General features: G+C 44.3%; 1 protein-coding gene across 1 annotated transcript; it reads right to left on the bottom strand.

Annotated features, from left to right (window-relative positions):
* Positions 1–9900: 9900 nt before the first annotated feature.
* LOC144479392 (zona pellucida sperm-binding protein 4-like) lies at positions 9901–15362 on the bottom strand. The gene is made up of 9 exons (XM_078198014.1): positions 15053–15362; positions 12535–12713; positions 12364–12461; positions 12150–12283; positions 11875–12064; positions 11023–11167; positions 10842–10914; positions 10126–10233; positions 9901–10055 (listed from the first exon to the last, which is right to left on the bottom strand). Exons 1-9 carry the CDS (start codon positions 15360–15362, stop codon positions 9901–9903), a joined length of 1392 nt encoding a protein of 463 aa, XP_078054140.1.
* Between the last annotated feature and the right edge of the window lie 8668 nt (positions 15363–24030).

Genomic DNA, 24030 nt, shown 5'->3' on the forward strand with positions numbered 1-24030 from the left:
AACTGCCAAGACATCCTCCCTCCGAACATCTATTTCCTCCAGCCTATTAGCCTGCAACACCTTCTCTTCCTCAAAAACATGGCCCCTCTCCTTGGTGAACACTGAAGAAAAGTATTCATTCATCACCTCGCCTATCTCTACTGACTCCATACACAAGTTCCCACTACTGTCCTTGACCGGCCCTAACCTCACCCTGGTCATTCTTTAATTCCTCACATAAGAGTAAAAAGCCTTGGGGTTTTCCTTGATCCGACCCGCCAAGGACTTCTCATGTCCCCTCCTAGCTCTCCTAAGCCCCTTTTTCAGCTCATTCCTTGCTAACTTGTAACCCTCAATCGAGCCATCTGAACCTTGTTTCCTCATCCCTACATACGCTTCCCTCTTCCTTTTCACAAGACATTCCACCTCTTTTGTGAACCATGGTTCCCTCACTCGGCCATTTCCTCCCTGCCTGACAGGAACATACCTATCAAGGACATCCAGTATTTGTTCCTTGAAAAAGTTCAACTTTTCATTAGTTCCTTTCTCTGACAGTTTCTGTTCCCAACTTATGCCCCCTAATTCTTGCCTAATCGCATCATAATTACCCCTCCCCCAATTGTAAACCTTGCCCTGCCGTACGGCCCTATCCCTCTCCATTGCAATAACAAAAGACACCGAATTGTGGTCACTATCTCCAAATTGCTCTCCCACAACCAAATCTAACACTTGGCCCGGTTCATTTCCCAGTACCAAATCCAATGTGGCCTCACCTCTAGTCGGCCCATCCACATATTGTGTCAGGAAACCCTCCCGCACACACTGCACAAAAACTGCCCCATCCAAACTATTTGACCTACAAAGGTTCCAATCAATATTTGGAAAGTTAAAGTCCCCCATGACAACTACCCTGTGACCCCCACACATATCCATAATCTGCTTAGCAATTTCTTCCTCCACATCTCTATTACTATTTGGGGGCCGATAGTAAACTCCTAACAACGTGACCGCTCCTTTCCTATTTCTAACTTCAGCCCATATTACCTCAGTGTGCAGATCCCCCACGAAGTGCCTTTCCGCAGCCGTTATACTATCCTTATACTTATCACTATAACAAATATTATCACAAATAAACAGTACAAATGTTTCCCCCTTGTAAACCGTATTTCCTGATCCAGTCTGACTGTCACAGATTCCGCGATCTCTACCCCGGTTGCGACCGTGGCCAATCGATCTCACCAGTAATAGGATCCTAGCCGACTACGCCAATTGTTGTGGGAAAAATCCACCAGTAGTCAGACTTCGAGATTCAGAAAATACGATTTATTAAACGGAGCTCCGTGGAGAAAAGCGCCATGTTCATAGAACACTTTTTCTCCATTGTATACCGGGAGCGGTTCAATTTTATACCCTTTACACAATGGGTAGACCGAAGATTATCACATTTACAAGTATTTAACATTTCATGAATGGGTACATTTCCCCATATTTACAAGAATACAAACAGGTATAGACATTTAGCATTTTATGAATGGGTCTATCAATGGCTAGTTTCGTCTTGTGCGGGTGCTAATCGGTTCCCTCGCATTCATATTTCCCGCCTTCCTCTAGCATTAATCTAAGCTCTTTGTTTAGGGGTTTCCTTATCTTAAAGATGTTTCGACCCTTGACTTTGGCTTCCTGAGGTGTTTGTTTGCTATGAGTCACTGTCTGTACTTTGTAAGTGGTTTGTCTGTCAGGATTCTGGCTTGACGTTATTTCTGAAAAGCGGGAGCCTGTGGCTGTTTTTCTGGCTTCTTTCCCAGTTAACCCTGTGTGTGCCAGGCAGCCATTTCAGAGTGTGCTTTCTTGTGCTGCCATTTTAAAGTGTGCCCCCCTTGTATTTTCCCCTTACACTTTCTATGGTGCATCTGTAAAAACTGGTAAGAGCTGGAGTGGACATGCCAAATTTCCTCAGCCTCCTGAGGAAGTAGAGGTGTTGGTGCATTTTCTTCAATACAGTATCAGCGTGGAGGGACCAGGACAGATAGTTGGCGATCTGGACACCTAGAAACTTGAAGCTCTCGACCATTTCCACTTCATCACCTTTGATGTAGACAGGGGCATGTCATCCACGATGCTTCCTGAAGTCAATGATTATCTCCTTCGTTTTACTGACATTGAGGGAGAAATAATTGTCATCGCGCCATTCCACCAGATTCCCTATCTCTTTCCTGTACTCTGTCTCATCATTGTTTGAGATCCGACCCATTCCATCTTGGTGTTCATATCCATAGATCTCTGAAGGTTGCCACGCAAGTGGATAGAGCCGTGAAGAAGGCCTATAGTGTGTTGGTGTTCATTAACAGGGGGTTTGAGTTTAAGAGCCGTGGGGTTATGCTGCAACTGTACAGGACCTTGGTGAGACCACATTTGGAATATTGTGTGCCGTTCTGGTCACCTCACTACAAGAAGGATGTGGAGACACTGGAAAGAGTGCAAAGGAGATTTACCAGGATGCTGCCTGGTTTGGAGGGTAGGTCTTATGAGGAAAGATTGAGGGAACTTGGGCTTTTCTCTTTGGAGCGGAGGAGGTTGAGAGGAGACTTGATAGAGGTTTATAAGATGATGAGGGGGATGGATAGAGTGAACGTTCAAAGACTATTTCCTCGGGTGAATGGAGCGGTAACTAGGGGGCATAACTATAGGGTTCATGGTGGGAGATATAGGAAGGATGTCCGAGGTAGGTTTTTTACTCAGAGAGTGGTTGGGGTGTGGAATGGACTGCCTGCAGGAATAGTGGAGTCAGAAACTTTAGGAACATTTAAGAAGCTATTGGATAGGCACATGGAGTACTTCGGGATGATAGGGAGGAAATAGCTTGATCTGGGTTTCAGACAAAGCTCGGCACAATATCGTGGGCCGAAGGGCCTGTTCTGTGCTGTACTGTTCTATGTTCTATGTATTACAGTGATGTCATCAGCAAACTTGAAAATGGAGTTGGAGTGGAAGCAGTACATCACAGGGGTGTATGTGTTGGACGACTAATGGCTGGAGCGTGGGGGAAAGTCATGTGATGAAACCCCCAGGTGACCCTGTCAGTGAGATGGAGTAAGGGCAGGTCTAATAATTCCAAAGTTGGGAATTAAGGACCATCACAGCAGCAGAATTGTGCAGCATCACAACCGACCTTCACTCCTTCATCACCAGTGAGCCAAGTGAGTGACACTTCTTCAATGCAATTGCAGAGGAGTGAGCTGGGAACGGCACAGGAATACCTCAGGGCAATAGAGCTCAATTTAGTGTAGCTATCACACAGAGTATCCTGCATCCCGAACACCAATAGCAGCAAGGTGTAGATACAGATATGTAGTGAAGACAGGAATGGGTTAATGAACTTTGTCACACTTAAGCATTAAGACCCGAACTCTGTGATTTTGTTAGAAACACTGCAGAGTTCATATTTTCGTCAGAGTTCGGTGTTTTTCATGTCTGTACCAGATACGAGACACAGCTATCTCTGCCAATTTTGCTCAGGAATGTGGCTAACTGAGCTAGCAGACAGACTCCATTTTTGTTTAACACGATGGAGTTGACATGTATGCCTTCTGTGATCGTATAACCATAGATTAATAGATATATTCATCATATGTTATTCACCTTATACTGATATAAAGTATTATACAAATTTGTATGTATATCAGTTAACTTGTTTGTGCAAAACCTGTGATGTTGTTTCAAGGCCATAAATTATTAACGATTGTGGCCTTGGAGATTGAACAAACTACGCAGAACAAGAATCTCACCATGAACAATGACAGACATCTGAGATTCTTGCAATGTAATAAGGGGCGGGAACTGGGATATATATAAAACTCTGTTCTTACTTGTGTTCGAAGAGAAGGCTGGGGGTCCACTGTTAGGAACCTCACTTCTCCCACAATTGTGAAAATAAACCTGCACTTTTATCCACTAATAGTGTCAGAGGTTTTTTTAACCTACAACATGTAGTCACATAATCAATGGATCAAAGTCCCTATTATATCCAGTGAAGAATGCTGGTGGAGAAGCAAGTAACTAATTGGATATCTCAAACAAGTGTCCGTTCATCCTCTCCATGGAAAACAGACTATCCTCTCCATTCTATCCTTATAGCTACTGTTCTTTATCCGTGGAATCATCCCTGTGAATCTCCTCTGTTCTCTCTTCAATCCTTTATAATATCTTGCAAAGAGTGGCAGCCACCTTGTGGAGGAACTGAAGAGGTATTTAACAGGAGTAACTTTACACAGAGAGTGAGAGAGATGCTCCCGATTACTTTGACTCCAGTCTCCAGACTGCCTGGGGCAGCCCACGCTCTGCCCAATGATTCATATGCCCGGCCCGATTGGTCACATGACCCTCCAAAAACTCACTCCTTAAAGGGGCTGTCTACTCCATCCCTCCCCTTTTAAGTCCCTTATTAACTCATACCAACAAAATACAAACTATTTACAATATAACACCATAAAGAATTCCTTGGCACAGTTCATGATAAAGATGTGCTTCCAATAATGTGTACACGAGGTCTGCTCTGCTGTTCTCCATGGCAAAGGGAAAGCGTTCCGTTGAACCTCGTCACCAATGTAATATCTTGCAAAGAGTGGCGACCAGCGTGGAGGTATTTATTAACAGGAGTAACTGTATGCAAAGAGTGAGAGAGATGCTCCAGTCTCCAGCCTGCCTGGGGAAGCTTGCTCTCAGCCCATTGATTCATATACTTTGGCCAGATTGGTCACATGACCATATGCAGAGACTCATTACTGCAGCTGTCACATCCTTCCTCAGATAAGGCACTCAGAACTGGGTGCAGTTCTCCAGTTGGTGTATATTGTCTCTCCACATTCTTCCTGCCAAAATGAATCACAAAGACGTCGCTGCATTAAACTACATTGACGTGGCTGTGCCGGCGTTGGACTGGGGTAAACACAGTAAGAGTTTTAACAACACCAGGTTAAAGTCCAACAGGTTTATTTGGTAGCAAATGACATTAGCTTTCGGAGCACTGCTCCTTCCATTGGGTGGAAATCTGCTCTCAAACAGGGCACAGAGACACAAAATTGCAGAATCTCACTGGCTGTCCTGTCTGGAGACAATACACATCTCTTTAACCTGTGCTTATGCACCCTCCACTCACGTTGTCTGTATCTTTAAGACCTGGTTGGCTGTAGAGATTCACATTCTAATTAGTGTTCTGTAACTTGATTTTGTGTCTCTGTGCCCTGTTTGAGAACAGATTTCCACTCCATCTGACGAAGGGGCAGCGCTCCGAAAGCTAATGGCATTTGCTACCAAATAAACCTGTTGGACTTTAACCTGGTGTTGTTAAAACTCTTACTGTGTTAAACTACATTGCCATTGTTCCACCCACTGTTCGGGGACTGAGCAGAAACTCTAAAGCATATTAAGAAGTGTGTGATTTTCACATTAGTTTGGGCAGAAGTTGTTTTGCTCCAGGTGTGATTCTATTGAACCACTCGGAAGCTTTTATTAAAACAAACTTTATTTAACAACACAGTTGGAATAGAACAAAAAATTAGCATAATGTTTATTTATTGAAATATTTAGGGAACAATGTCATCATTTTGCAAAACCTCTCGTTTCACACTGTTAGTACATTTAAAATATATATATAGCATTCAATCATGCAAGGGTAATATAGTCAATTTCAGTCCTTTTCTTCCACCAGATTAATAGATGTGCATTAGCCCAGATTATAAACAAACATTCCAGTAATTAGGATCAATTATGCCTCTCCAGCATCAACATGGCGCTGGTGAATCCAGACAAGGTGGCACCAATAATAGAAGTGACTATGAAAAAAATCCTGTTTAGAAACATGACACAAATACATTTCTTAAAGGCACAGTTTTGTCACACTGGAAAGATGTTCATTGCTCAGGTGGTGAAGTAACTTTGAATAGCTGCAGACCATCAAGTGCAAGTACAGTGCTGTTAAGAGGGGAGGGAGTATGAAGATTTTGAAGTGACATTGAGAGAATGGTGCTGTTGTTCCAAGTCAGGATGGTGTGAGTTGGTAGGCAACCTGCAGGTAGTAGTGTTCCTATGCTTCTGGTGCCCTTTGTCCTTCTGCGGTAGGGGTCGTGGCCTTGGAACGTATTAAAAGGACCCTTGATGAATTGCTGCTGTGTATCTTGTAGATGGTCCACACTCCTCCAGTTCACAGTAGCAGCAGTGGATGGGATGCTGATCCAAGCACTGGATAGTGCGTTCTGCCTTTGGCCTGTTATTGTAACCATGGTGTTTATATGGTTGGTCAGTTGGAGGTACACGTTTCTTGTTGACCCTTGGGACGTTGGAGGATTCATCAATTTATTGATGTTAGAATATCAAGGGGAGATGGTACATTCTCTCTGCCCACTCACAACTTGTCCTCCACAGCTTGCTGCCCATCTAGTTTTATCATTGAATATATTCCTCAGTACCCTTGCCAACACTGCTCACTACACCCCACTTAATGCAGTCTGCTAACATGATGCCCATTTGAATCAATCAACGCATCTCAGGACTCAAAGGCAATTTTACCACGGCCAATCAACCTAACTAAAGGGGAAAAATACAAGAAAGCACACTTTAAAATGGCTGCCTGGCACATACGGGGTTAACTGGGAAAGCCAAAAGAGCAGACACAGGCTCCTGCTGTTCAGAAAAACCTAACAGACAAGCCATTTCCAAATCACAGACAGTGACTCATAACAAACAAACACCTCAGGAAGCCAAAGCCAAGGGTCAAACATCTTTTAAGATAAGGAAACCCCAAAACAAAGAGCTTAGATTAACGTTAAAGGAACATGGGAAATATGAATGCAAGGGAACTGATTAGCACCTGAACGAGATGAAACTAGCCATTGATAGATACAGACATAAGGAGATGTGCCCATTCATAAAATGTTAAATGTCTATACCGGTTTGTACTTATGTAAACATGAGGAAATGTACCCATTCATAAAATGTTAAATGCTTGTACTCACTTAAACGATGTGATAATATTCAAATCACCGGTTTACCCATTGTGTAAAGGGTATAAAAATGAACCGCTCCTGACATACTAGTGAGAGAAGGTTTGCTACAGACATGTGACTTGTCTCCACGGAGCTCCGTTTAATAGATCGTATTTTCTGAATCTCGAAGTCTGACTACTAGTGGATTTTTCCCACAACACTAACCCACACATCTTTGGACTCATACATTCTTGTCCACTTACCCAAACCAGGACTATGGGGTGGGGGAAGTGGTACGAACTGGATAGTCCTTTCAAATAGCTGTGTAGGCAGGTGAATTGCCTTGTGCAGCAAGGTGGTATTATAGCCTCTGTTGGGGAAACTACATTAATATCTGCTGGTTAGAGATAATGCAAGAGCAAAATTGCGAGAGAGATTACTAATTCCTAAGTGAGTCATCCTCCCTGAAGTCAGAATCTGTTGTTGAGACCATTCCTCACACTAAAACACCATTGCTGCATTATGTCTCCATTTAAAGATTTTATCCTCTGCTACATTTCAGGATAAAAGTCACATGCATTCTCTCTTTGGGTCTGATGGCTGAATCTGCAAATAAGGTGCAAGAGAGTTTGCAGATGACACCAAGATTGGTGGCATAGTGGAGAGTGAAGAAGGTTATCTCCGATTGCAATGCGATCTGATCAATTGGGCCAGTGGGCTGATGAATAGAGTTTAATTTAGATAAATGGGAGGCAGATTGAACCAGGGCAGGACTTACTCAGTTAATGGTAGGGTGTTGAACAGAGTTACAGAACAAAAAGATCTCGGGGCACAGGATCATAGCTCCTTGAATGTGGAGTCACAGATGGACAGAGTGCTTGGTTTCATTGGTCAGAACATTGGATACAGGAGTTGGGATGTCTTGTTGAAGTTGTACAAGACATTGTTAAGGCCACACTTGGAATACTGTGTACAGTTCTGGTCACCCTATAATAGCAAGGATATTATTAAAACTAGAAAGAGTGCAGAAAAGATTTACTAGGACTTGATGGATTGAGTTACAAGGGGATGCTGGATAGACTGGGACTGTCTGGAGCATAGAAGGCCGAGGGGTGATCTTATTAGGTCTATAAAATAATGAAGGGCATAGATCAGCTAGATAGTCAATATCTTTCCCCCAAAAAGGTAGGGGAGTCCAAAACTAGAGGGAATAGGTTTGAGAGAGAGAGGAGAGAGATATAAAAAAAAAGTGACCAAAGGGACAATTTTCTCCCCCAACAGAGGCGAGTGTCTGGAACAAGCTACCAGAGGTAGTCACAGAGGCAGGTACAATTGTCTTTTAAAAAGCATTTAGTCAGTTACATGGGTAAGAAGGGTATATAGAGGGATGTGGGCAATTGGGACTAGCTTCAGGGTTTAAAGGGTGGCATGGACAAGTTGGGCCAAAGGGCCAGTTTCCATGTGTAAACGTTTGACTCCAAGCCCAATTTTATCATTGCGTCGTGCCTGTTTTCAGGCGTGAAAATGTCGTCAAGTTGGGTGTGAGACCATTAATGCAATCTGTGCCTATGCAGATGCCCACTTTACCAAGGAGTAAAAATGGCCATGCTCCTATTTGCACCCGAAACAGGCACAACAGGGATTTAAATTGAATTAATGAACTGCCCACCCAGCTTGATCAGCATTTCCCCCTTCATCACGTTCACCTGTCCAGATTTGGCACAAAACAGATATGCTCGGCAAAGGTCTGTTTTGGGCACTCCAGCTGCTGAAGAGGGAAATCCAGAGCTTCCAGCGGCTCTCTAACTCAGATTGGTAGGGGAGGTGGGTCAGATGCATCTCTGGTGGGGGCCAGGGGGTCTGCAGCCACTCTGGGCAATTGGTGGGGGAAGGGGGCAGAGGGTTGCGATTGGTCTGGGGGGGCGGGGACATTGCTTCTGCGCCGCTATCAGTTTCTTGTGGCCTGGGAGCAATGTGACATGGACACGTTTTTCAAATTTTATTTTCTAACAGCACATGCACAGTTCAGAGCTGATTGTTTTGGGCACGCTAAGCCCCACCCACAGCATGATTCAGACCTGTGATTTTTTTTTCAGGCTGAGTGTGTCTGGGGGGCACCTGAAAGCAGATTTCCAAGTCGGATCGGAATTGTGCCCAGATTGACGACTGAGTGAAAATGGTAAAATTGGGCCTAAATATATTCTTGCACTGAAGAATTGACAAAGTGTCCATAAGCCAGCTGAAAATAAGATGGTGCATGTTAGAATCACTGACACCATGTCCCTCATTAGCAGCAGGATTTCAGTGAATTCAATATGACTCCATTAGCTAACCTTTGCTATTTCATGGTTAACATAGAAACATAGAACATTACAGCGTAGTACAGGCCCTTCGGCCCTCAATGGTTTCGCTGGTCGGTGCAACAACCTAAAGCCCATCTAACCTACACTATTCCAATATCATCCATATGTTTATCCAATGACCATTTAAATGCCCTTAATGTTGGGGAGTCCACTACTGCTGCAGGCAGGGCATTCCACACCCTTACCAACATCCTTCTGAGTGAAGAACCTACCTCAGACATCTGTTCTATATCTATCACCCCTCAATTTAAAGCTACGTCCCCTCGTGCTAGCCATCACCATCTGAGGAAAACGGCTCTCACTGTCCACCCTATCTAATCCGCTGATCATCTTGTATGCCTCTATAAAGTCACCTCTTAACCTTCCCTCTAACGAAAACAACCTCAAGTCCCTCAGCCTTTCCTCACAAGACCTTCCCACCATATCAGGCAACATCCTAGTAAATCTCCTCTGCACCCTTTCCAATGCTTCCACATCCTTCATATAATGCGGCGACCTATAATGGTTATAATTAATAATATTCTATAATGGTTCACAGAAAAACACCCAGGGCACATTCATCTCGGGTTTATTTTTGTTCAGGGTCTACACTGTTCAATTTCACCACATTGAGAAGCAGCAGCTTTTGGTCTCTTCATGTACACTGTAGCCATCACCACCAGCAGGCACAGAGACACCATCATGAAGCCAATGGCTACTCCTTGCAGAACCCAAGGAGGAGATTCAGCAGCACCTAATGGAAGATTAGAAGACATTATATTCAAGAGAGCTCACAGGTGGACTATTGAAAAGTCTCTACTTACCACGTGCTTCATGCTGTTCCTTGGACTGAAGACCCTCATCTTCCAGGATGATGGGGCCAGGAGCACTCACTAATGTTCCCTCATGGTCACGGGTACTCCTGCGTCTCTCTATTGGGAAGAGAAGTCAGACAGTTCAGACCCAATACAGACTAATTTTCCAAGATCCTCAAGTGAGGCGAACAGATGGTCTACACTCCCTACCTATTATGGATTGTAATTTACAGAGTTTACAGAGACAATTCAGACCCATCTTCCAAAATCCTCAGTGAGGAGAGCAGATTGTCTGCATTCAACATCATGGATTATAATTTGCAGAGTTTGCCAATAAATGCTTAGCCCTCACACTGATCAGCTTTTAGCGCAAGTGTAGAAATCCTGAAATAGTATCTTGTTCTGCCACACTGCACAAGCATTAGTGAAATCAGTTATCTGACAAACATTCCCACCATATTGATGTTAGAAACTAAGTTTCAGGGTGCAATATCTGAGCAATAACTAATTGTGGAAAATCAAGGTCTGTTGATTAATGTTCAATATTTTAGTTTCTATTTGATTGACACTTCATGACTGTTTATATATTGGTGACACTACAGCTCCCCACAGAACATTTAGATCCTTTCCAGTGGATAAAAGGAATCATTACAAATTGTTAGCGAGTCATAATGCTTCAAATATGCTTCATTAGCACGAGCAGGAGAGATTAAACAAGAACTCACTTGGGCCACATTTGGGTGCACAGTCATCCTGAGCAGAGGGTGAGCAGACCCCAGCACTGCAGTGCAGGTAAACCTAGAATGGAAAGGAATCATTTTAGGGTGATCTTCATGTTCCTGGATGAACCAGGCTGTTAAGGAGCCAGGCAGAAAGGGAGTCTTGGCTTGGATTTTTCTTGCTTACCTGTCCAGTGAGAGGCTGCTCCGACTTTCTGTCCAAGAAAACAAACGTTTTCAGTTCAAACCGCTTGTGATGGGCTGGGAACTTCAGGCCAGAAAACATGACTGGGTGGAGGAGAGTCTGATAGTCATCACCCTCATAGGGACACCTGCAACAGTCAGCAAATGGAGTCAGAAACAAGGGAGGGGCATTCAGTTGAGGCACTGATGAGTATTCCAGAGTTGAACCCATTCAGTCAGTGAAATATTTGCCAATTTGTTCACTCAGTTGCCGTAACCCGAGGTCACCATTTGGCTCAATGTCAGGAGAATTCCATGTGGGATATTACTGGAGGTCAAGAATGTTTCTGACTGAGAGAAACTGGAGCTAAAACGTATTGAAACTATTCACCACAAGTGGTACTTGCCATTTACAATGGTTTGACTGTAGAGCACTAGAACCACTGGGTAACAACCCAGAAAGATTCCCAATTTAAAGAACTTGCTACTCATTGACCTGCACCTGGAGAATGTAGCCATAAGAGGCTGCAGATGTCATTGCAGAGGATGTATGGAATTAGAAAGAGAACATGTTTCTTTCATCTTTCCAATGAGTTTCTGGAATACATTGGCTGCTGACTCTACAAATCAGTAAGAGGTCATATTCGTTCCTGAAGGGAGCAGATCCATTTGCCCAAGTGTGGCTCATGTGACCTCCCTCAGACTGGAATTGCCAAGACACTGTGGTGCAGTGTTCCCTCTCCCTGGTGGGTTTATGGTTACTGGTTGCAAGGGGGAAGAGATAGGAAGCAGCCTTGTCATAATTCTCCTTAATTGATGTCCAAAAGCCATTAGCCTTCCCATTCACACTCCTTACCCATCCACCAGCAGACTCCATTGCACCTCATGGTTTGGGGCTGGGACAGGAGTTGCCCAGCAGTCATGCAGCCTCAGGACAAGCGTTGGGTCAGTGCGACCCAGGACACGAACCTCCACAAACACTGCCTCCTGAAGGATTCTCCAAATGGGGTAGTCACTATCCACATACCATGATCTGTAGTCACCATCTGAGAGGCAGACACAAGAACCAGTCACTCCCTGTATGGATACATCCCCACTAATTCCATTCACCATTACCCAGGGCAGCTCTACCTTTTGCTATTCGCAGTTCCAGTTTCAGAATCCCATCTTCTGAAGCAGGAGGTGGTGGAGAAACCGTGTAAACTGTGACATTGATCTGGAAGCCAGTCTCTCGCCTCCCTGTGTACTTGCACTGGACGTGCAGGCTGCAGACAGACAGAAGTAGTTGGAGCTTCATTCACTAACACATCCCCTCCAATACCAACAACTCCCACCATCCTCCTACCCAAAGGTGCTGTCCCGAGTTATTGAGCCCAGCTTCCCAGTCTGAATCATCCTCTTGCCCAAGACATCCGTTTCATAGACCAAGGTTCCATCTTCCTCCTGCAATGAGGAGGCTGGTTAATAAGAAGCTGGCTCACTTACTGGGAGAATGCCTTGACCCTTCAATACTCACCCGCTTGCTGGAGCCACAAGAGGTGACTGGAAAGCGGAAGGTCACAAGTTGGCCAGTGGTGAGTTTAGGCTTGCACTCAGCCTCTTGTCCATCTTTCACATACAGAGATGATAGGTTGAGGGCAGGACGGGTCAGGTTCTTGGAGATCACGATGATGAACTGACCATCAGCTGTGCACACTGCAAAGCAACACCATCAAAACGTGTTCAAGCCTGTATCCATCATAATGTTAGCAGACATTAGAGAGGCTCTGCTTCCACAACACCTCAGTGGGGGAGGGGGGGCACATGCAAGAGCTTAAATTAATTCATTTGACATGTCAGTAGATCAATAGCAAGCAAAAGGATATAAATGACAAGGGAGGAGATTTTACAGCTGTGTAAATGGGAAGCAACTGGTTAAGAGCTGACAACTGCAGGTGGGAATGTTATGACCATGGGAAAATGGCAGACTTTCTGAACATCACAGCAGAAAGGGAGGGTAGCTTGGGATGTTTTCGCCTTGGAGGGAGATCACTGCAGGTTTACATGGGCGGCACGGTAGCACAGTGGTTAGCACTGCTGCTTCACATTCGATTCCCAGCTTGGGTCACTGTCTGTGTGGAGTTTGCACATTCTCCGCATGTCTGCGTGGGTTTCCTCCCACAGTCCAAAGATGTGATTAGGTTGATTGGCTATGCTAAAAATTGCCCCTTAGTGTCCTGAGATGTGTAGGTTAGAGGGATTAGTGGGTAAATATGTAGGGATATAGGAGTAGGGCCTGGGTGGAATTGTGGTCGGTGCAGACTCGATGGGCCAAATGGCCTCTGTACTGTAGGGTTTCTACAAGAATGATACTGTGAATTCAGGTTTAAGTTACAAAGAGACATTGCACAAATTAGGCCTCTTAAATTCAAAAGTTTGAGGGGTGATCGGATACAAGTTTACAAAATATTTACCCGAGTGACAGGGTGGGTAAGGATAAATTGTTTCCATTAGGTGGAGCCTGGAACCAGGGGCCATAATCTAAAGATTAGGGCCAAGCCATTCAGGACAGATATTAGAAAACATTTTTACATGCTGCAAGGGAAAAAATGTAAGAAAGCACACTTTAAATAGCTGCCTGGCACATAAAGAGTTAACTGGGAAAGGAACCATAAAACAGACACCGGCTTCCACTTATACAAAGATCACTTCAAATCAAACCCAACAGACAAGCCATTTAAAAATCACAGTGATTTAAAGGAAACAAACACCTCAGGAAACCAGCCAAGGATCAAGACATCTTTTAGATAAGGAACAAACCCGAGACAAAGGGAATAGATTAGCCATAGGAAGAGCGGGAAAATATGAATGCAGGGAAACCGATTAGCACCTGAATGAGCCGAAACCAACCATTGATAGCCACAGACATAGGAAATGTACCCATTCATAAAGAACAATACTATGTTAAATGTTTGTATCTGCCCATAATGATGTGATAATGTTCAAATCTCCAGTCCATCTATTGTGTAGAAAGTATAAAGATGGACCGTTCCTGTCATTTTACTGAGACAAAGTTTGCTACAGACATGTGCCTTGTCTCCACGGATCTCTGTTGAATAAACTGTTTTGGAATCTTGAGATCTGACTACAAGTGGATTTTTCCCACAACAGAGGTCGGAGGGGGGCGGGGGGTTGGAAGCCTGTTCCTCAAAAGGGCAGTGGATGCTCAGTTTCAGATACTTAAAAAATTAAGTCAATTAGTGTAGACACGCAAACTGAAGGAATCAGCCAGCGATCCCTTTCCAGATAGAGCTTCTGTGGAGGACACAACAGGCAAAAACAAAACACGAGTAGTGAACTACTGAAGAGTTGAGCTTAGTACAATTACCAGCAAAATGGATCATTAAACAGTTAGTGAATCCCATTCAATAGATACTGGAGCCAATTGGTGCTCCAGTTACTCAATGCCACCTGTCCTTCAATACTAGTGAGGCCAGTTAACTACATGACTAGTCATCAGTAATTCAGGTTGATCTCTTTACTGGGAGGTAATTTTCAACACCAGCTTCCATTAATGAGGATTAGTGATCAGGTGACCAGCATCACAGCACCCAGAAGCAGCAAATATTATCCCTGCCCCGAATGGACTATGTATCATTGGCAACACACCCATCCACATGGGTCAGACAGGGTCCAAAATTCCCCAACCCCCCGCTTCACCAAGCTGGGAACTATTCCAGTGGGAGAGCCACTTCGATGCTTCCTGTGGCGGATTATCCACCCAAAAGTGTCCAATTGTTTAGACAGATTCACCGGAGATAAATTCTCCAATAAAACATCAGCACAGGGCTAAAGCAGGCAGCTGTTTAGTGTATTTGTCATTATCGCGAACATTAACATTTCAGTGAAGGCATTTAAGACTTGAAGCTTCAGATGCCGAATAGCCATTCCGACCCATCTCCATCACAGTGAGGCAGCAACAACTGCCCCATTCCCCAGTTAGATTCTCTCCTCTCTCTCTGTCTCCACTAGACTGGGGGAAGGCTTGTTGTTACCTGGGCTCTTTCTCAGACTGTAGAAACAGCGATGGGGGCTGGAGCTCCGGGGATCAAAGCAGCAACCCTGGCGGATACACTCAGCGCTGCTGATCCCGGAGTGACCGCACTCAAATCTCCAGCCTGCCTCTGGGACACAAACATCATCATCACTCCCCAGGAGTAGCGGCTGGCCTGAGAGTGAAGAGGCGGCCAGGAAGCAGAGAGCCCAAGAAAGCAGCCAACGTCCCATCCCGACCAGTGAATCAGGACAATCACTTCCCGCAAACACCAGCCCGTTTTCTAGCCGGGAATCCAGCTGCAATCCCATTGCAGAGGCTCCCTGTCCCACGGGTTTCTCGGGAAGCGATTCAGCATCTTTAATAAGCTCCAATTCTCACCCTGTCTCCACTGCCTCATTCCTGCTCCCAATCACACTTTAGCAAACTTGCCCACACAAGTCTGTTCCAGGAAAGAAAGTTTGATGTGGAGCCTCTCTGCGGGATTTGAAAGTTAGATTGAGGGGAATATAGAATGACATCAGCATATAGTGCAGTCCACTGGTTACCAACCCTCCAGGATTGGCCTGGAGCCTCCAGGAATTGAAGATCAAATCTCCAGGACACTGCTGTGTCCAACCCTGGAGAACAATCAGAAAGATTGGTTTCTTTTCCCACTTTCTTTCCACATTTCTCTTCACCAGATATAAAAAACATTGAAAATGGGGAAAGGCTGCTTGGCTGACAGTTATCCGGTTGGGTGATGAGTTTTTTTGCGTTCCAATTGGTGCAGGAAAGCAGTACATCACAGGGATGGATGCATTGGCCGACTAACGGCTGGAGCGTGAAGGTCATGTGATGATACCTCCAGGAATACATTTAATCCCAGTTGGTGATCCTGTCAGTGAGATGGAGTAAGGGCAGGTCTAATAGTTCCAAATAAGAGCAAATTACTGCGGATGCTGGAATCTGAAACCAAAAGAGAAAATGCTGGAAAATCTCAGCAGGTCTGGCAGCATCTGTAAGGAGAGAAAAGAGCTGATGTTTCGAGTCCAGATGACCCTTTGTCAAAGCTTTGATATTGCGCTGTTTTCTGCACTTTCCACAGCAAGAGCAATTTGTAACACCTTCTTCTGTATGGCCGTATTATTCACCCCACACACTAGCCAGTCTCTGAACCACTCATTAAGAGCAGACCCAAATTCACAATGTTCAGCCATTTGTCTCAGCCTCAGCATAGAAGGTGCTTTCATCTCCCCAGGAGCTCTTGCCATTGTGTTAAACCTATATCTCTGCATAGTTACGGAAAGCTTTGGGTGATAATTCCCTTTGACTATTTCTATGAGTTCTTCAAAGGTTTTAGTGTCAGGGCATCCAGAGAAGTCAAGCTTCTTATCAATTTATCGCTTTGGGCACCACAGGCTGTTAACAGAATTACTCTCTGCTACTCCTCCCCTCACTATTTTGATTGCTTTGAAGAAGTATCTCAGGTGTTGAACATTTTGAAACCCAATCCTCCAAATTAGGGTTGACTGGCTCAAGATTTCCGAATTAAGACATTATAATAACTCACTGACTGCTGAATAGATGTGCTTCCAACAACATGTACATGACGTCTGCTCTGCTGTTCTCTCTGGCAAATGGAATGCATTCCATTGATCTTCCGTTTATCCGAGACCGCTGCTACACAAACGTCAAACATGCCGACCGCTCTATCTCCCATCCACACTTTGGCAAATCGGACCACAAGGCTGTGCTCCCAGCTTACAAGCAAAAACTTAAATGGGAGAATCCGATAAAAATAATTGTGCAATGTTAGTCTGAGGAATCAGATGATCTCCCATGGGACTGCTTGGAGTGGACTGGTCAATGTTCAAGAACTCAGCGACCAACCTAAATGAATACACCACTACAGTCACAGACTTCATTAGTAAGTGCGTAGAAGACTGTGTGCTAAAGAGACAAATCCATGTGTTTCCCAACTGGAAACCATGGATGAACAGGGATATCCATTGCTTGCTGAAGTCCACATCTGAGGCATTTAAGTTGGGTGAAGCTGACCTATACAAAAATTCCAGATATGACCCATGGAGAACCATCAAAGATGCTAAGAGACAGTACCTGACCAAGCTGGAGTCTCAGGCTAGCCACATGGACTCCCATTGATAATGGCAATGTTTACTTGAAATAACAGCCCACAAGGTGAAGGTGTGTAGAATCACCAACAACAACGCACCCCTCCCTGATGAGCTCAACACATTCTATGCCTGTTTTGAGCAAGAGGTCAGCGAGAGCACACCCTCCATCCCGGAAGCCTCGGTCAAACCGATATCCGAGGTCACCATTGCAGACTTCAGATCAACCTCCTTGCCTGGTCGGGATGGGGTACCCGGGCGAGCACTCAGATCCTGCGTGGACCAGCTGGCAGGGGTATTCACAGACATCTTCAACCACTCCTTACTCTGATCTGAGTTTCCTATCTGCTTCAGGAAGGCGACCATCATCCCAGTACCAAAGAAAAACCAGGCAGTGTGCCTTAATGCCTACTGCCCAGTGGCTCCGACCTCCATCATTATAAAGTGCTTCGAAAGGTTAGGCATGGCGCACATCAACTCCGGTCTCCCAGATTGCCTGGATCCACTACATTTCACCTATCGCCACAACAGGTCCACAGCAGACACCATCTCCCTGGCCCTACACTCAACCCTGGAACACCATGATAACAAGGACACTTGGTGTGGTTCCTGTAACAATCTCTTCTGTCCTCCATGCTGGCATTATAGTTAAGAAAGCTCATCAATGCTTCTACTTTCTCAAAAGGCTATGAAAATTTGGCATGTCCACCACGACTGTCATCATTTTTTACAGATGCACCATAGAAAGTATCCTTTCTGGTTGTATCACAGCTTGGTATAGCTCCTGCACTGACCAAGATCGCAAGAAATTACAGAGTTGTGAACCTAGCCCAGTCCATCACTCAAACAAGCCTCCCATTCGTTGTCTCCTTCTGCACTACCCGCTGTCTCGGGAAAGCAGCCAGCATAATCAAGGACCCCTCGCAGCCGGACATACTTCCTTCCACCTTCTTTCATTGGAAAAAGTTACAAGAGTCTGAAAACACATACCAACCAACTCAAGGACAGCTTCTTGCCTGCTGCCATCAGACTTTTGAATGGACCTATCATATATTAAGCTAATCTTTCTCTTCACCTTACCTGCAACTGCAACACTATATCCTGTACACTCTCCTTTGCTGCCCTGCTATGTGTAGCGGGATCCCTCTTTTTAACTCCACTGGGCTTATTTTAGGTTGGGTCCTCCGCCACCCAAACCCCACCAATGCCCGAGTGATTCTCTCTCTTGCCGATGGAACAATGGCCACCTTGCGTCTACTTCACTAGAGTAGCGCTCCCAAGAGAGAGAAAAGGAAACTGCTGCCTATCCACTACCTGGCAGCCTTTCCTGAGTGGGCGGTTTCGAAGCGCCCAGGGTACCCTCAGTTCTAGACTCCGGAATTATGGTAAGGAATATTTATATTGTGACTTAGTCAGAGATCATTGGTGAGAAATTGAAAAGATCAAAACGGACTCCAACGGAAGTCAAAGATATATATATATATATTAAAACATCAAGGTCAAAGGTCACCAAACACCAGGAAAACAACACACCATGCCTTATGCTCTATAAGACTATAAGCTATGGAAGGAATACTAAAACGGACACCTCGGAATTCTTACTTTATACAAGTTTACCAGTGTCTTAAACTATGAAAGGTGCATGCAAAAGCCCCCCCCCCACTTTCCCCAAAGCCTCATCCACTATGATGATCTCGGGAACTTCACGAATTACCAGGGGATACTCACAATCCTAGTTTAAATTGCTCAGTGGGCTTCAGGCTGCGTACTGGAGACGACCGAGTGGAGAGTGCTGTCATGCTGGTCCGAAGAGAAAAAAAGAGAACATGGCCGGCCTGACCATCCTTTTATATTGTAAACTTGAATTCTTTTTCCAGCCAACTCCACCCCCCTTCCAACCGGCAGTTTCCACAGACAAAGGCTTGCTAGGGTTATCTGCAGCTGTGATCTTACAGTCCATAGAGACCAGATGGTCCCATCCCAGGTGATAGGTCCCTTGCATCGGAGATCGTTTAATTGTTTTCCCATTAGGGAAATGGGCTTCTCCTCACTCTGGGACAAGGCCATTATCACCTGTATTGTGTCCAGACCAGGTGCATTGTCTTGCTGCCGGCCTAGTCTGGTGATGTCGGCAGGTCCTTTTGTTCTGCTGATAACCTAATCAGCAGTCTGTCTGGTTTCTGGCTGCTTGCAATGTCACACACACACACACGCGCACGCACACGCGCACGCACACCAGTCAAGTGTGGCCACTTTCACAGTTCTTTAGGGTTCAAGTCCTTTTCCCAGCTCATAAAAAAAAAGGCCCGGATTGCCAGAAAAACTTACATTTGTGCTCTCTGAATAGTATGTTTTGTCTGTATAGCGTTCAAGAAATAATACTTTTCACTGTGTCCCAATATATGTGACAATAATAAATCCAATCAAATCTTTGTCACCAAATGTAATATCTTGGAAAGAGTGGCAGCCACAGAGTGGAGTAACTGAAGAACTATTTATTGACAGGAGGAACTGTATGCAGAGAGAGAGAGAGAGAGAGAGATGCTCCCGATTACTTTGACTCCAGTCTCCAGACTGCCTGGGGGAGCCGCTTTCAGCCCCAGGATTCATGCGCTTTGGCCTGATTGGCCACTTAACCCTCCAAAACCTCACCCCTTAAAGTGACTCATTCCTGCAGGTTTCACATCCTTCCTCAAGTGTGGCACTCAGAACCGGATGCTGTCCTCCAGTTGAGGCCTCACCAGTGTCTTATTCACGTTCACCATGACCTCCTTATCTTGTCCTCAATTCCACTATTAATAAAGCCTCAGGTACTGTCTGCTTTATTAACTGCTCTCTCAACTCACCCCGCCATCTTCAGTGACTTATGTCTATATTCACTAAGGTCCCTCTGTTCCTGCTCCTCATTTAGAGTTTCTCCCTTTATTTTATACCAACTCTGCTCATTCTTCCTGTGAAAATGAATCACCAACACACTCTACATTGAACCTCAGCTGCTACTTTGTGCCCACTGTTAGGGACCAGATCAGAAACTCCAAAGCATAAAGTTTACATCGAAACCAAACTTTTCTGATTCTGACATTGAGAGCACATGGTGTTTTACCCCAGGTGTGATTCTATTGAACCAACAGGAAGCTTTTATTGAAACAAACTTTATTCAACACCAGTTAAAATATAACAAAAAATCCATATCATTCCAATTAAACAATAACTCCACAGACACGATTCCCTCTTCACAATAAGTTAGAGCAAAACATACAGACTTACATGTGTGCAATTCTTCTAGCCTTTTAACACCTCTGGACAGAGATACAGAAATACACCTATTGGGAGGGGAGGGAGTATTGAGATATTGAAGTGACATTGAGAGAATGGTGATGTTGTTCCAAGTCAGGCTGGTTTGAGTTGGTGGGTAACCTGCAGGTAGTAGTGTTCCTATGCTTCTGCCGCCCTTGTCCTTCTGTGGTAGGGGTTGTGGCCTTGGAATGTATGAAAGGACCCTTGATGAATTGCTGCTGTGTATCTTGTAGATGGTCTACACTCCTCCAGTTCACAGTAGCAGCAGTGGATGGGATGCTGATCCAAGCACTGGATAGTGCATTCTGCCTTTGGCCTGTTATTGTAACCATGGTGTTTATATGGTTGGATGATTGGAGGTATACGTTTCTTGTTGACCCCCTAAGATGTTGCAAGATTCATCAATTTATTGATGTTAGAATATCAAGGTGAGATGGGACATTCTCCCCACCCACTCTTGCAACTTGTCCCCCAAGCTTTATCATTGAATATATTCCTCAGTACCCTTGCCAACACTTGTCCCTACACCCCACTAGATACAGCCTGCTAACATGCCCATTTGAATCCTGTATCTGTACTAATGTTACCCATCCCATGAGTCCTTGTCTTATACTCTGACTATTGTTGGCAGGGTTGATAAGTACAAATGTCTCCTGAAATTACAGATATGCTTCATTGACTGACTTTCCCCTTGAACATGGAGACTAGAAGCAGGAGGAGGCCATTCGAGCATGCTCTGCCATTCATTTTGTCCTGGGTGATTATTGAATTCAATATCCTGATCCCCTTCCTACCATATCCCGTTAGCCTCAAGAGCTATATCTTATTGAAATCAGACACATTTTGGCCTCAACTAGTTTCTGTGAATTCCACACATTCACCACCATCTGGGTGAATAATTTTTCCTCACCTCAGTTTCAAAGGTTTTACCTCATCCTCAACCTATGTCCCCTAGTTCTGGATTCCTGCACCATAGGGAACATTCTTTCTGAACCTACCCTGTAAGAATTTCATAAGTTTCTATGAGGTCCCATCTCACTCCAAACTCCAATGAAGATAATTCTAACCAATTTAGTCTTGCCTCTTATAACCTGCCATCCCAGGAATCAGCCCAGTAAACCTTTGCTGTATTCCTGCTGTAAGGGGGAAAATACAAGGGGGGCACACTCTAAAATGGCAATACAAGAAAGCACACTTTAAAATGGCTGCCTGGCACATAAAGGGTTAACTGGGAAAGCCAAAAGAGCAGACACAGGCTCCTACTGTTCAAAAAAACCTAACAGACAAGCCATTTCCAAATCACAGACAGTGACTCATAGCAAACAAACACCTCAGGAAGCCAAAGCCAAGGGTCCTTTTAAGATAAGGAAACCCCAAAACAAAGAGCTTAGATTAATGTTAAAGGAAGGCAGGAAATATGAATGCGAGGGAACCGATTAGCACCCGCACAAGACGAAACTAGCCATTGATAGACCCATTCATAAAATGTTAAATGTCTATACCTGTTTGTATTCTTGTAAACATGAGGAAATGTACCCATTCATGAAATGTTAAATACTTGTACTCACTTAAACAATGTGATAATCTTCGAATCACCGGTCAACCCATTGTGTAAAGGGTATAAAACTGAACTGCTCCCGGCATACAAATGGAGAGAAGGTTTACTACAGACCAAGTACTTTGTCTCCATGGAGCTCCATTTAATAAATCGTATTTTCTGAATCCCGAAGTCTGACTACTAGTGGATTTTTCCCACAACACTGCTATACCCAGGGCATCTTTGCTCAGATAAGGACACCAAATCTGCACACAATACTCCTGGTGTGGCCTCACCAAAGCCCTAAACAATTGCAACAAAACATCCCTATCCATATACTCAATTCCTCCCACTGAAGGCCAACATACCATTTGCCTTCTTTACTGTCTGCTGTACCAGTGTGGACTCAGTGACTGATGCACGAGGACACCAAGGTCTCACTGAGTATCCATCTCAATTTACACCCATTCAAGTAATAATCTGTCTTCCTGTCATTGCTACCAAAGTGGATAACCTCACATTTATCCACATTATACTGCATCTGCAGGTGCCCACACATAGTCTGTCCAAATCACACTGAAGCATCTCTGCATCCTCCTCAGCTCACCCTCCCACCCAACTTTGTATCATCTGCAAATTTAGATAACACATTGTTTCCTCTTCCAGACCATTAATATATAATTTGAACAGTTGGAAAAGACTCATTTATGCCCACTCTTGGCTTCCTATCTGCTAACCAGCTTTCTATCCATCTCAAGACATTACCTGCAATCCCAGGTGTAGTCTGTTATGCGAGACCTTGTCAAAAGCCTTCTGAAAGTCTAAATAAACCACATCCACTGGTTATTCTTGTTCAACTTGACTAGTTACATCCTCAAACAATTCCAACAGATTTGTCAAGCACAATTTCCCTTCTGCAAATCTATGCTGTCTTTGATTATACCACTGCCTTCCAAATGCTGAGCTGTGAAATCCTTGAGAATGGACTCTAGCAACTTCCCCAGGACTGATGTTAGGCTCACTGGTCTATAGTTCCCTGCTTTCTCTTTGCCTCCCTTTTTGAATACATTAGCTGTCCTCCAATCTGTACGACCCAGTCGAGTAAAAAAGTTTTTTGGAAAATAAACATGAACAGATCTACTATTTCCAGAGCCCCTTCCTCAAGTACTGAGGGACAGATTAATCCACATTCAATCCCATCAATTTCTCCCAAACCATTTCTTTATTTCAATCCTTTGACATGTTTGATTCCCACTGCCTTTATGCCAATATTTTCCTAATGGATGTCACACTAACTTCCCACAACCTGAATAATATTTGGAAGATCAAACCAAACCACCCATTCAGATGTAGCAGTGACTTCCCCTGAGAATGATTGTTTATGGGAATTATTTGTCCATCATTTGCAAACAAGTGGAAGCTGTGGAGAATCTCTGGAACCTCTATGTAGAATTCCAATCTTGATCGAGTTTGTCAACTCGAATCTGGTAAAGTGCTGTCTGCACTTTCTCCAATACTGTAGTCCCTAATTTTGGTACAGTACAGGGTTTCCTGTTTGAAAGCTCATTCTAACTTTTTAAAAGTAAAAAAAAAATCTACCTCTACAGCATTACCTCCATTTAGTTTTGTTAATACTGTTAGTGTCTATTGAGAATGGCACATGTCTTTTGCTATTCTTCTGGGAACAAGGGGGCTGGGGGAGGGGCAGCAAGCTACAGGGAAAGAATAAAGATGGTGTTGAGCTCCTGGCAGTCAATAAGTTTTGTGAACATTCTAGATGTGCAAAACACTGCTTTTCAGAACCTACTAAAAATGGTACAGTTGTACTTGGTCCAAGCCATTAATATACATCTCCTTGCTTTACTCTATTCCAGTATACAATTAGTACTGGCTGACTACACATCTATATTCAGATATTTGTTCCTCTTCCCTTGAGTATTGCTGCCAAAATCTGTGCTGTTGAAGCTTTTCATCTTGCACTCATCAGGACAAATGTTATTAAAGGGAACAATTTGGTTGATGGTTGATAAA

The sequence above is a fragment of the Mustelus asterias genome, chromosome 26, assembly GCF_964213995.1.
Source record: "Mustelus asterias chromosome 26, sMusAst1.hap1.1, whole genome shotgun sequence".
Taxonomy (NCBI): Eukaryota; Metazoa; Chordata; class Chondrichthyes; order Carcharhiniformes; family Triakidae; genus Mustelus; species Mustelus asterias.